At 42.2% G+C, this 13,826-nt stretch overlaps 1 protein-coding gene across 2 annotated transcripts in view; it reads right to left on the reverse strand.

The window, feature by feature from the left end:
- The window catches only part of LOC132822952 (tyrosine-protein kinase Srms-like), a 68,290-nt gene that overhangs the window by 29,558 nt on the left and 24,906 nt on the right, over positions 1–13,826 (reverse strand). For both annotated transcript variants that reach the window (XM_060836397.1, XM_060836396.1), the window contains 3 exons: positions 11,525–11,646; positions 4,878–5,041; positions 183–327 (listed from right to left, as the gene is read on the reverse strand). In XM_060836397.1, coding sequence (XP_060692380.1) covers positions 183–327; positions 4,878–4,988 — 256 coding nt within the window. In that variant the 5' untranslated portion in view covers positions 4,989–5,041; positions 11,525–11,646. The remainder of the gene's footprint in view (positions 1–182; positions 328–4,877; positions 5,042–11,524; positions 11,647–13,826) is intronic.

Raw genomic sequence — 13,826 nt, forward strand, 5'->3', positions numbered from 1 at the left:
TTCCCAGAAGGAATGAACGAATTTTCAGATTTTAATAATCTATAGCTACTGGCTTTTCTTCAACAGTAACTGTGAAGTTTAATACTCTTGTGAATGCGTTCTGCCAATTGCATTTGTTCAGATTTACATCCAACCCTATCTTCTGAGCAGCACACACATCATCCAGTAAATATAACACAAACCTTTTTTAATCATTTTGATCGCCACATGTTGATTATTCTTCCAAACACCTTCCCAAACCTCTGCAAAATTACCTTCTCCCAGTTTTCGTAGCAAAGTCAATTCTTCCCTGGGTATTTCCCATTGATCGGCTTTGTAAATAGTCCGCTGCAAATAAGCCAAAACAGTAAGACAATTTTAAAATATGTTTTTAAATAGCACCTTAATTAAATATTTATTTTGAACAAGTGTAGACACCACGATTCTTCAATCAAATTCTAGGGCATCAATATTTTCTCAAGCTAATTTCAATTTCATAACATCTTTATCAGATTATTTTACATAAGTGGTCAAAGGCTCAATAAATGGAGTCATACCCTACCACAGAGATTGTAGTCTGTTTCAGTGCAGTACTTAGGGTAAGTTTAGTTGATGGAGATTGTAAGAGATAGGTTTCTCGAAAGTGTGCATGTGAATGCTTGATTCCCCTTTGCAGGAGTACAGCTGCAGCCTTCATAGACTAATATTGACAGTGCTGTTGCCAAATTAGCTTCAAGTGCAAGGTTCTGCCAACATCAAAATTCTTTTTCTCTGCCAAGGGAGTAGCTCTGCACCAGATTTGCATTCAGGGCAGGAAGGTCTCAGTGACCTGTGGTCTTTACAGGCCCACTGCACTTGAATCTCAGCAGAAGGACAGGGAGAGGTGGAGGGGAAGGATGGGGTGAGATGATAGGGCCAAACTTCTGTGTACTATCATCTCAAATCTTGCATACCTACTCAGGTAGAGGGATAAACATTTCATGTTGTTTCCCAAAGGAATGCAGAGATCTTGTATCTTAATCTAGCCTAGCCTATCTACAGAACATTGAAAGACAATATAAAAGAGGGGGCACAATTCTAAAAGGGATGCAGGAGAAGAGGAACCTGGGTATACATGTGCAAAGATTATTGCTGGTTGTAGGACACATGGGGAGAACAGTTAATAGAGCATGCAGTGCTGTTCTCAGCTTTACTAACAGGGGCATAGAGTACAAGAGCAGGGATCTTGTACACAACACTTGATAAACCTCAGTTTTGTGGGCCACATTGTAGGAAAAATGGGAATACATTGGAATGAGTGCTTAAGTGATTTAGAACAATGAGTAAATTCAGTTATGAGACTAGATTCAAAAAGTTAGGACGGTTCTCTTTGGCGAGAAGAACGTTGAGAGGAGAATTGATACAGGTTTTCAAACTCATGAGCTGGCTGGATAGAGTAGATAAGGAGAAGTATTTCTGTTTGTTAAAAATAGAACGAGAGGGGCATAGATTTAGAATGATATGCAAAAGAAGCAAAGGTGATTTCAGAAAAGACATTTTCACCTTGTAGTTTAGAGTATAAAATGTTCTACCTGGAATCTGGCAGTGGTGAATTCAGTTGAGACATTCAAGAGGGCATTGGATGATTATTTGGATAGAAATGGTATACAAGGAGAAAAAGCAGGAGATTGACATGAGGGAGTAGAACCAGCACAGGCACAATGGTCTGAATGGCCTCCTTCCACATAATAATTCTTTAAGAAAGTTTATCAAAAAACAGGCTACCCAATAATTCATTAATTTATTGTTACAGGCATATTTTTGTGCACAAATCGTCTGACATTATAACAGTAACTGTCATTCAAAATTTAACCACTGATTGTGAAGCATTTTGTGATGCTCTGAAGACATGAGAAAGTGCAAATTAAAAGAGACAACCACCTGATGAAGGAGCAGCGCTCCGAAAGCTCGTGCTTCCAAATAAACCTGTTGGACTATAACCTAGTGTTGTGTGATTTTCAACTTAAATGCAAGTTCATTCTTTTTGCATAAATTAAACTCTCAAGGCAAAATGTTCTGATAGAATATCTAAATTACAACAATATTGTATGCTGTACAAGTCAGCATATTGGGGAAATCATACAACTTTGAGGTCAGTTTAATAAGTCTATTTGGAAACACCCCTCCATGTTCAGTTCTGTTATTGCAGCTGTCTTGTAACTACAGATATCTTAACTTAACTTTCAGCCTTAGAATCGGAAGTAAATTATTCTAGCTAGGATGACTCTATCCTCAACTTCTGTATTTTAATGTTTCTGAAATAGGATCCTGCCCAGATTACCCTGAATAAAAACAGACATCAAAACCACAGATGTAACAGCACAGAGAAAACACAAAAGAAATTTCATAACTCCACAATGCTTATGACTTCTTGTATCATTAATCTTTATACTTAACATTGTGTAATGATATAGAGGGATTGATCATTGGCCATTGGCAGTTGTGGATCTTGCAACCCTGTGTAAGTAAGTTGGTAATGTTAATCAAAACTCATACTGTTAAGTGGAAAGAGAAATGTTATGTGCTGTTATATTCCTAATTTGTACCACAATTCTTTTTCTTTCTTACACTGTCTGTTCTGAATAAAACAATTCCTCAAGTTCATTTAGAAGTTGAAAGTATTGTTATTTGGTGGTTTACACAGGCATATAGCTTGAGTGATCACAGATCTGTTGACCAGGTGATCTGTGAATAGCCAGGTTGAGAGTGAATCAGCTCCAAGAGTTAACAAAATGTATTTTATGTGAAGAAATCAAACATTGCTACACAAAGGCAAGAAAAATCCTGATGAAGGGCTCCTGCCCGAAACATCGATTTTCCTGCTCCTCGGATGCTGCCTGACTTGCTGTGCTTTTCCAGCACCACTCTAATCTTCACACAACAAGCACAGCTAACTGTCAATTTTTGTTCTTAGAGCAAATTGTAGATCTGATTGGTCTGGGTGTTGCCATTAGATTGCAGAAGAGATTGATAGTCACCACCAACCCTCTTTTGATCCCATGAGAAAGGTACAGTTGTATGTAGGAACTACTTTTGCCTACATAAAACAGGGCCATGGATGTTATTATATGCAGCTTCTAGCTAATGCCAACACAACACACTGCAAGTTAATCTGATGATTTTAAATTGGTTTCAGTTGTAATTTCTTCGAGGAGAAAGTGAGGTCTGCAGAATTTGGAGATCAGAGCTGGAAATGTGTTGCTGCAGCAGGTCAGGCAGCATCCAAGGAACAGGAGATTCGATGTTTCGGGCATAAGCCCTTCTTCAGGAATGAGGAAAGTGTGTCCAGCAACTAAGATAAAAGGTAGGGAGGAGGGACTTGGGGGAGGGGCGTTGGAGATGCGATAGGTGGAAGGAGGTCAAGGTGAGGGTGATAGGCCGAAGTGGGGTGGGGGCGAAGAGGTCAGGAAGAAGATTGCAGGTTAGGAAGGCGGTGCTGAGTTCGAGTGATTTGACTGAGACAAGGTGGGGGGAGGGGAAATGAGGAAACTGGAGAAATCTGAGTTCATCCCTTGTGGTTGGAGGTTTCCCAGGCGGAAGATGAGGCGTTCTTCCTCCAACCGTCGTGTTGTTATGGTCTGGCAATGGAGGAGTCCAAGGACCTGCACGTCCTCGGGGGAGTGGGAGGGGGAGTTAAAGTGTTGAGCCATGGGGTGGTTGGGTTGATTGGTCCGGGTGTCTCAGAGGTGTTCCCTGAAACGTTCCGCAAGTAGGCGGCCTGTCTCCCCAATATAGAGGAGGCCACATCGGGTACAGCGGATGCAATAGATGATGTGTGTGGAGGTGCAGGTGAATTTGTGGTGGATATGGAAGGAACACATTCACCTGCACCTCCACACACATCATCTATTGCATCCGCTGTACCCGATGTGGCCTCCTCTATATTGGGGAGACAGGCCGCCTACTTGCGGAACGTTTCAGAGAACACCTCTGAGACACCCGGACCAATCAACCCAACCACCCCATGGCTCAACACTTTAACTCCCCCTCCCACTCCCCCGAGGACGTGCAGGTCCTTGGACTCCTCCATTGCCAGACCATAACAACACGACGGTTGGAGGAAGAATGCCTCATCTTCCACCTAGGAACCCTCCAACCACAAGGGATGGACTCAGATTTCTCCAGTTTCCTCATTTCCCCTCCCCCCACCTTGTCTCAGTCAAATCACTCGAACTCAGCACCGCCTTTCTAACCTGCAATCTTCTTCCTGACCTCTTCGCCCCCACCCCACTCCGGCCTATCACCCTCACCTTGACCTCCTTCCACCTATCGCATCTCCAACGCCCCTCCCTCAAGTCCCTTCTCCCTACCTTTTATCTTAGCCTGCTGGATGCACTTTCCTTATTCCTGAAGAAGGGCTTATGTCCGAAACGTCGAATCTCCTGTTCAGTTGTAATTTGTAGCACATATTATTTAATACCTGATTTCCAATAACAGAATCAAATCTAATAATCACCATACTGTTCCGAGGCTTGAAAGTATGGATTGGTTAATCCTAGTCCTGACTTCCAGATGAAAAACTTCCATTTTGTCTTGTTTCTTTCCCCAAGGCTTAATTTATTTTGAAGCAGTTTGAGATTTGTAATACTTTAAAGGAGTTACATGAAAGAAAGTTTTTATTCACATTCTGTAATCTATCAAGCATTAAATGCAAGAACTGTTGCATAGTTTTCAGATCACATACAGGTAATAATGTTACTTCAGGTACAACGCGTACACATGTCATTTTCGTTATTTACAGAAGGTGTTGGTTAAGCTGCCCTGAATGTATAACATTTTGTCCTCAATGTCATAACATTCTATATCGAAAGTCTTTCTATACAGTTTTCATTTACGAAGTGTGAACCCTCAATAAATACCTTTGCACAAGGTTTTGTCAACAAAAACCCAAGGGTCTTCCAATTCGTCTTGTAGAATGCCAAAAGATCATTAATTGTTGGAAACTTCCTGTTTTCATGAAGATAAAACATTCCCTCATCAGGTGAGGTAAATATCCGAAAGTGATGGACTTCATCATTTAAAGCTGTAGAAGAAAGAAACAAGTTTGAATTGAGAACACCACTTGGGCTGGATTTTCTGAGGAGTGGCGATCAGATGTGGAAAGCTGCTCCAATCTGCTTTGTGACATGAGATTCCAATCCCAGCTCCTTCAGTATTTCCATTCTGACAGGTCCCTCATAATACAAAACAGTCAGAAGGTTGCAAACTGCATTCCTTTTTCACAGCAGACAGCTGATGTATGGTGATATTTAAAAGTCCAGTAACACAGACGGTCACCTCAACAACTCATGTGAAAGAGCCGGAGAATCGACATTTCAGGCACAAGCCCTTCCCCAGGAATGAGGCTGGTGTGCCAAGCAGGCTGAGATAAAAGGTAATGGGGAGGGAATTTGGGGAAGGGGCGCTGGGAATACGATAGGTGGAAGGAGGTGAGGGTGAGGGTGATAGGCTGGAGAGGGGGTGGGAGCGAAGAGGTCGGGAACAAGATTGCAGGTCAAGAGGGTGGTGCTGAATCCAAGGGTTGGGACTGAGATAAGGTGGGGGAGGGGAAATGAGAAAGTTGGAGAAATCTACATTCATCCCGTGTGGTTGGAGGGTTCCTAGGCGGAAGATGAGGCACTCTTCCTCCAGGTGTCATGTGGCCAGGGTCTGGCAATGGAGGAGGTCAAGGACCTGCATATCATTGGCAGAGTGGGAGGGGGAGTTAAAGTGTTCAGCCACGGGTTGGGTTGGTTGGTGCGGGTGTCCCAGAATGTTCTCTGAAACGTTCCACAAGTAGGCGGCCTGTCTCCCCAATGTAGAGGAGCCCATTTGGGTGCAGCGGATACAGTAAATGATGTGTGTGGAGGTGCAGGTGAATTTGCGATGGATATAGAAGGATCCATTGGGGCCTTGGAGGGAGGTGAGGGGGGAGGTGTGGGCGCAAGTTTTGCACTTCTTGCAGTTGCAGGGGAAGGTGCCGTGAGTGGAGATTAGGTTAGTGGGGGGTGTGGACCTGACGAGGGAGTCATGGCAGGAGTGGTCTCTCCTGAATGCTGATAAGGGTGGAGAGGGAAATATATCCCTGGTGGTGGGGTCTGTCTGGAGGTGGCGGAAATGATGGAGGATGATACGATGTATCCGGAGGTTGGTGGCGTGGAAGGTGAGGACCAGTGGGGTTCTGTCCTGGTGGAGAATGGAGAGGCGGGGTTCAAGGGCAGAGGTGCAGGAAGTGGAGGAGATGCGGTGGGGTTTTAAAGCGTCTTCGACCATGTCGGAGGGGAAATTGCGGTTTTTGAAGAAGGAGGCCATTTGAGTTGTTTGGTAGTGGAATTGGCCCTCCTGGGGGCAGAAGCGGCGGAGGCAGAGGAATTGGGAATATGGGATGGCATTTTTACAGGGGCAGGGTGGGAGATTCAGCACCGCTCTCTTGATCTGCAATCCTCTTCCCGACCTCTCCCCACCACCCCCTCTCCGGTCCAGCACCCTCACCTCCTTCCACTTATCGTATTCCCAGCGCCCCTACCAAATTCCCTCCCCGCTACCTTTTATCTCAGCCCGCTTGGCACACCAGCCTCATTCCTGGGGAAGAGCTTATGCCTGAAACGTCGATTCTCCTGCTCCTCGGATGCTGCCTGGCCTGCTGTGTTTTTCCAGCACCACATTTTTCAATTCTGGTACTCCAGCACCTGCAGTCCTCACTTTCTCCAATTCCTGTGAAATAGTCATTGTGACATTAGGGTGCCAAGAGGGTAATATGCCAGGAGAGATGGGATAGAGTGTCAGGTATGCAGGTTGCTAAGTGACTAAGGGCAAGGTACCAGGTGAACGGGTGCCAAATCACAAGGTGGCAAGAGAGCCAGGTAAGTGTTGGAGTGTTTAGGGTAGAGGGTAAGTCAAGGTTGGTGGGAGATAGTAGGCCAGATGTCATGGAGGCGAGTGTCTAGTTCTGCGACTGGGATACAGGGTATTGAGTCTGGTGGCTGGGCAGGACTGGCAACAGGGGGAAGGGATGTTGAGGCCTGAAGTAGCAGAGGGGAGTATAGGCAGGGAGAATGCTGGGTACCATGTGTGGGAGAGGAAGCTGGTAGGGGTGAAATCAGATCCGGCGACGATGTTGGGGTGGCAGGTCAGGGTCTGGGAGAGGTGTAGTTGGGAATCAGTCGGCAATTAGATTACCTTTTTAATGGGAGGGGAATTATAGAGGAATTGCTCAGTGAAATCTTCAGTTTCATGGGTAATTCTCTCAGAGTCTGCTAAACTTCCAATTCTACGGGGTTGCCATGCACAACCCCCATCAGGCTACTGAAATGTCCATTTGAAAGATTATTAATCTATTAAATCTTGCCTATCTTTCATCCTTTATAACTGGGCTGACACAACAATAAGTGACAGGAGGGGAGAAAGTCCAGACTAATGATTACCCTGTAACCTTCTGCAACGGTGTTTGAAGATTTGCTGATATGAAGTTCTGATATCAGTTCACCCCCTTTTCCTCTACAAGTTGTAAAATGTTTCTCCACTGCCTTATTTGTCCATACATTCATCTCATCAATATCTGGGTACAAATTAACTTCCAGAGTCTTAATCTCTCCTTTTGAAAATGGATGAATGTTACTGACTTTTAAATATTTGTTACTAGCAAGTGATGGCATGACACAGAATCTTCATTTCAGTATCTGTGAATTGCCAGTGATGATCAATATTTTCTTAGTAATAACCTGACAATATTTTTCTTTAAAATCCAATCTTTAAAGCATGAAAATGCAAGCCTTGATTTTAATCATTTGTACATAGGGCATGTATGGGGTTAAAGTATTTGCAGAGGAGCACTTATTGGATCCACACTGTAGTGTCCACACACCATTTTAACAAGTAAGTTTCAATAAGAAATCCACATTGCAGCCTGTGACAGATGCTTTGTGAGGCAGAAGTATGGGTTTACTGACACTAATCAGGCTCCAAAGCTAATTTAACTTTGCTGTTGGACTTTGCTAAGGAAATGCGGTTATACAGAGAAAATATCCGGAAGAGGATGGGTTGATCAGTTAACTTAATAGCGATTGTTCAAACACGATGAGTGATCTAAAAAGGTAACTGAATGCAAGCCTTTATCTATTTATTCAGGGATTGCAACAAATATTGACATTCCTGGCAATCTTCAAATCCCATGAAAGAAGAAAACAAAATCTCAAGGTGGAGATGGAAGTCAAAATTAAGAAAGTGATGTTTTAGCTGGGGCCATGTTTAAACTCCATCTGGACTATCACATTCACTTTGGCTACTAAGTCTCAGGAACAATGTACTAACTTTGTTAATACAACATTGTTAACATTGTTAATACAATGTATTAACTCTCTTTACTCAGCGAGTCGTGAGTTCATGGAATGCCCTGCCAGTAACAGTGGTGGACTCTCCCTCTTTATGGGCATTTAAACGGGCATTGGATAGGCATATGGAGGAAAGTGGGCTAGTGTAGGTTAGGTGGGCTTGGATCGGCGCAACATCGAGGGCCAAAGGGCCAGTACTGCGCTGTATTTTTCTATGTTCTATGAAGTGGGTACAGTACAAATTTGTTACAATAATGCTGGGCTTAAAGGATAAATCACAAGGAAAGGTTGCACAAAAATGATATACAGTCCTTTGAGTTTAGAAGGTTGAGGGTGACCTAACTGAGATGACTAAAATAATACAATTCTTTTAAAAGGGTAAACACAGAGAAGCTATTTTGTCATGTGAAATCCAGAAGGTAACACAATCTGAAAATCAGAAATAATAGAAGACACTAATTTCTCTCTCCAGCATTTTCAGTTTGTATTTCAGATTTCCAGCACCTGCAGAATTCTGGTTTTGATCTTCACATTGGAATAAGACCATTTAGGAGTAATGGTGATGTGTAGATGTATGAAACTATGAGCAGAGAAATGGAGCAGAAGCAAGATGAAAGAAGGATGTGGAGTGATGACTGTAAATGTAGAGTGAAAAAGGAGTACTTGGTGGTGGTCATATGAAAAAGAGAGGAGAATTGATATGTGATGTAAAGAAAGCAAACTAAAGTAGCATTGAATGATAAATCCAGGTGTTGCACAGCTCCCATGTAATTGTACTCTGAAGAGTGTGATAGACAGGAGGAAATTTTCAACAATGATGAATGTCATCAGGCTTTATTGATTGAGAAGAAGACATGATGAGTCGTATTCACTGTTCCTGCTCATAAGGTCATTGCACTCCTTTCTGCATTGAACTCAGATCCTTATGTGGGATAATACTGGAAATGACCCTTTCATCCACCTTTGTCCAAGCCAGTGAACAGATTTGCAGAATCTGGGAAACAGTCACTCCATCTATATCCTTAATTCCTCTATTAGAGTGTCTGCAGTGGTGTATTAAAGTGAAAGTGTTGCCCTTGGTCTTATGTGCCTTGTCAAAAGGTATTTTTGAGTCTTGCAAGTAAAAATTACATTGGGGTTGCAACCTTGATTTAAATAGACCTTGGGACTCAAATTGGTAATTCTGTGCCTCGTGGGTAGGTAAACTGATTCACAATACAGTTAAGAGGTCAGCACATTAATCTTACTTGAGTGAAACGAGGGAGATAATGTAGGCTTTATATTGTCAATATCATTGGGCTCACTGGCTGCCCTGAGCTACAACTGTGACATCAAACCTTCATGCCTAACACCAATGTGATGAATGTGAGACATCAACAGAGAAAGGGGAAGAAAGGATAGAAAAAGACATGAATAGAAACAATTACTTTCCACATGCTAATTTTATTTGCTTCCTTAAAAAGAAATCTAGAAGTTATGGCTTCTCAGGAAAGCATAGCAAAGGAGGAGTGAATAGAAACTGGATGGGATTGAAGAGGTCTCACGCCTCTTGTTGACCACCCTTGGCAGGAGGAATACATGTGAAATAACTTAAAGATTGACAGGGAGATAATGGATTGCTGGGAAACATATTCTGGTTAAATTGATAGTTCAAAATGTAAGAAGGACAGGAATGAATACTTAATAGGAATGATGATGGCAATTGGAAAGACGAAAGAATGAAGTACACTGTGAGAAAAAAGCTGAGGTGAAAACGCAAGTGGCTGGGAAATGTAATGGAAAAGGCTTCACAAACCTCAAACAGGGCATCAAAAGTGCAGTCATTTGGGGATCCATCTCCCATTAAATCAATGCCCCACCAGCTACAATCTCCCACTAGAAAGAATGAAGGAAAAGTCAGAGGGAACAGTAAACACAGCAAAAAGCAAATAAAAATAAAGCATTATGGAGAGAAGAAACAATAAAAGATGAGAGAGGGAGAACTTTTAAGTCACAATTTCCTTTGTGTAAAACCACAATGTTGCTACCCAACTACAATGCAATTTTTGAAGAGCATTGTTGAAACATCTAATTTAATGTGATACAATCTGTCCATATTTTTGTTAATCCATTTTAATATTTTCATTGTAAACTTTTACATTTTATAGTGTAAATTTGCCACAGTGTTATTACACCCTCTCAACAGGCAGGTTACCCTTGAGGTGGTGGTGGAGAGATGCCTTCTTGACCGCTGCATTTTATTTTGTGTAGGTAGGCCCACAATGCAGTTGAGGGAGGAAGTGCCTGTATTTAGGATAGTGAAGAAGACTTTTGATATGCTTTCCTTTATTGGTCAGAGTACTGAGCACAGGAGTTGGGAGGTCATGTTGCAGATGTACAGGACATTGGTTAGGCCATTGTTGGAACATTGCATGCAATTCTGGTCTCCTTCCTGTTGGAAGGATTTGTGAAACTTGAAAGGGTTCAGAAAACATTTTTAGGATGCACACAAGTATCTGTTTCCATTTCCCATATGCTATTCAACTGTCTGATTTTGCCTGAAATCAAATTGAAAACCAATGAATAAGTATTGGAGTCAACTGCACAGATGCTGCTGTACGAGATGAGAATATGTCACCTCTGATAGCACAATGAAGATCTTTTCTAACATTTCTGCAATAGTTAACAGAGTTTAAGGTGCCGTTATTTTACAGACATGCACCATGTGAAGGCTCCATGGATTATAAATTAGCATGCAGACTTGGTCATTCAATAAAGCATCTTTTTACAAGACACCAACTCTGCTGTAATGTAAAACAAATTCTCATTCCAGCAGGGGTCAGCTCCCAGCAGTCAGAAATAAGAATTCTGGCTGATAGTTTCTGTCATTAGCTTGGAATGCTCACTATTACATTAAATTGGTCAATCTCAATCATCAGCAGGATCAAATCCGAGACTTAAAAAGAAATTGTTTTTGGGACATGGCCAATGCAGGCTAGGGCACCACTTATTGTGTATCTCTATTTGTCTTTTTGAACTGTTACAGTCCATAGGGGATCAACATAACCACAGTGCTGTTAGGATTGGAAATCCCGCAAAAGTGTAAGCTGGTTCCCAAAGGTGAATACCAATGCACATCGGCAATAACCCATTAAACCACTATTTACAAGTTAATTTTTATTGAAGCTTTGATTTACACTTGCCCATGTTTTGCATACCTGATATTGAAAAATCACTGCTAGTAGTCTCACTTCTACGAACCAGGAAAGTTCCATTTTGATTTTCTGCAGATTGCAGCAATTTTTCTGCATTGGCTCTTGATAGGCTTCCAAAATACCACCTGATTCAAAAAGAAAATCGCATTTTATTACAAACTACTAGCAAGTTCTCTATGGTATTGTTTATGGTGTGTTGGATGATATGTCACTTTATAACTTTATTGTCTCTCTGAAATCAATGTCATGGGAAAGGTTTTAACATTAATAGGGAGGGAGTACAGGAGAGGAGAAATGAGGACTGCAAATGCTGGAGCTTAGAGTCAAAATGTGTAGCACTGGAAAAGGATGCAGGTCAGGTAGTATGAGCGGAGCACGAGAATCGTCATTTCGGACATGAACCCTTTATCAGCATTCCCGATGAAGGGCTTATGCCCGAAACATCAATTCTCCTGCTCCTCGGATGCTGCCTGACCTGCTGTGCTTTTCTAGTGCTACACTTTTTGACTAGAATGCACAGTATATTGTATGTTATACGTATATAGAGAGCAAAGTTCATAAACCAGCCAATATTTAATTAAATGTGTGATTACTGCACATCATATTTCCTGACAATAGTTACCACTGAATGATAGATTCTTAAAGCACAGAAACAGGCATAAGGCCCATTAAGATTTTGATGTTCTTCTCCATGTAAATCATCTAATCTAATCTTATATTCCTGGATGCTCCCTTATCTTTTTATATTTCGGTTATATTGAGCAACCCCAATATCATAATTTTAAACTACTTTGTATTTTGTAACAGGAGTGTCTAAATGTATGCAGGGTTGCATTGTATATATATCAATAACAACATGCACTGATGCAGCATCTGTAATGTAGTAAAACATCTCTGTGTTCCACAGGAATGTTATCTGTCAAATTCCAAATTATCCAGCAAGTGATTTTATCATATGATGGGACACAAGGAGAATGCAGATTTATTTCTCTGTGCAGTATGAATGTGCTCATCTCGCTTGGGCTTTCTGTAGCCCTGCCGGGTGGGTTTTCAGCAGTTGGAGGCCCATAAACCAACTCGAGCAGGACAGCCCACTGCTTTGAAATAGAATAGTAGAGTCAAAGAGATGCACAGCATGGAAACAGACCTTTCAGTCCAACTCGTTCATGCTGACCAGATATCCAAATCTAATTTATTCCCATTCGCCAGCACTTGGTCATTATCCCTCTAAACCCTTGCTATTCATATACCCATCCAGCTGCCTTTTCATTGTTGTAATTATACCAGCCTCCACCACTTTCTCTGGCAGCTCATTCCATATATGCAACACCCTCTGCGTGAAAACGTTGCCCCTTAGGTCCCTTTCAAATTTTTCCCCCTCTCACCATAAACCTATGGCTTCTAGTTTTGGACTACACCACCCCAGGATAAGACCTTGTCTATTTACCCTATCCATGCCCCTCATGATTTTATAAACCTCTGTAAGGTCATCTCTCTGCCTCTGAAGCTCCAGGGAAATCAGCCCCAGCCTAATCAGCCTCTCTCTTTACAGCTCAAATCCTCCAACCCTGGCAACATCCTTGTAAATCTTTTCTGAACCCTTTCAAGTTTCCGATAGGAGGGAGACCAGAATTGCACACAATATTCCAAAAGTGGCCTAACTAGTGGCCACAACATGACCACTCGACTCCTATGCCCAATGCTCTGTCCAATAAAGGAAAGCATATCAAATACCTCCTTCACTATCCTATCTACCTGCAACTCCACTTTCAAGGAACTATGAACTTGTGCTCCAAGGTCTTTTTGTTCAGCAGCACTCACTAGGACCTTACCATTAAGTGTATAAGTCCTGCCCTGATTTGTCTTTCCAAAATGCAGCACCTCACACTTATCTAAATTAAACTCCATCTGCCAATCAGCCCATTGGCCCATCTGATCAAGATGCTGTTGTACTTTGAGGTAACCTTCTTCACTGTCTACTACACCTCCAATTTTGGTGTCATCTGCAAATTTACTAACTATACCTCCTAAGTTCACATCCAAATCATTTATATAAATGACAAAAAGTAGTGGACCCAGCACCGATCCTTGCGGCACACCACTGGTCACAGTCCTCTAGTCTGAAAAGCAACACTCCACCACCACCCTCGGTCTTCTACTTTCGAGCCAGTTCTGTATCCAAATGGCTAGTTCTTCCTGTGTTCCATGAGATCTAACCTTGCTAATCAGTCTTCCATGGGGAACCTTGTTGAACACCTTATTGAAGTCCATATGATCACGTCCACTGCTCTGCCCTCATCAATCC

This window comes from Hemiscyllium ocellatum, chromosome 15 (assembly GCF_020745735.1).
Source record: "Hemiscyllium ocellatum isolate sHemOce1 chromosome 15, sHemOce1.pat.X.cur, whole genome shotgun sequence".
Lineage (NCBI taxonomy): Eukaryota > Metazoa > Chordata > Chondrichthyes > Orectolobiformes > Hemiscylliidae > Hemiscyllium > Hemiscyllium ocellatum.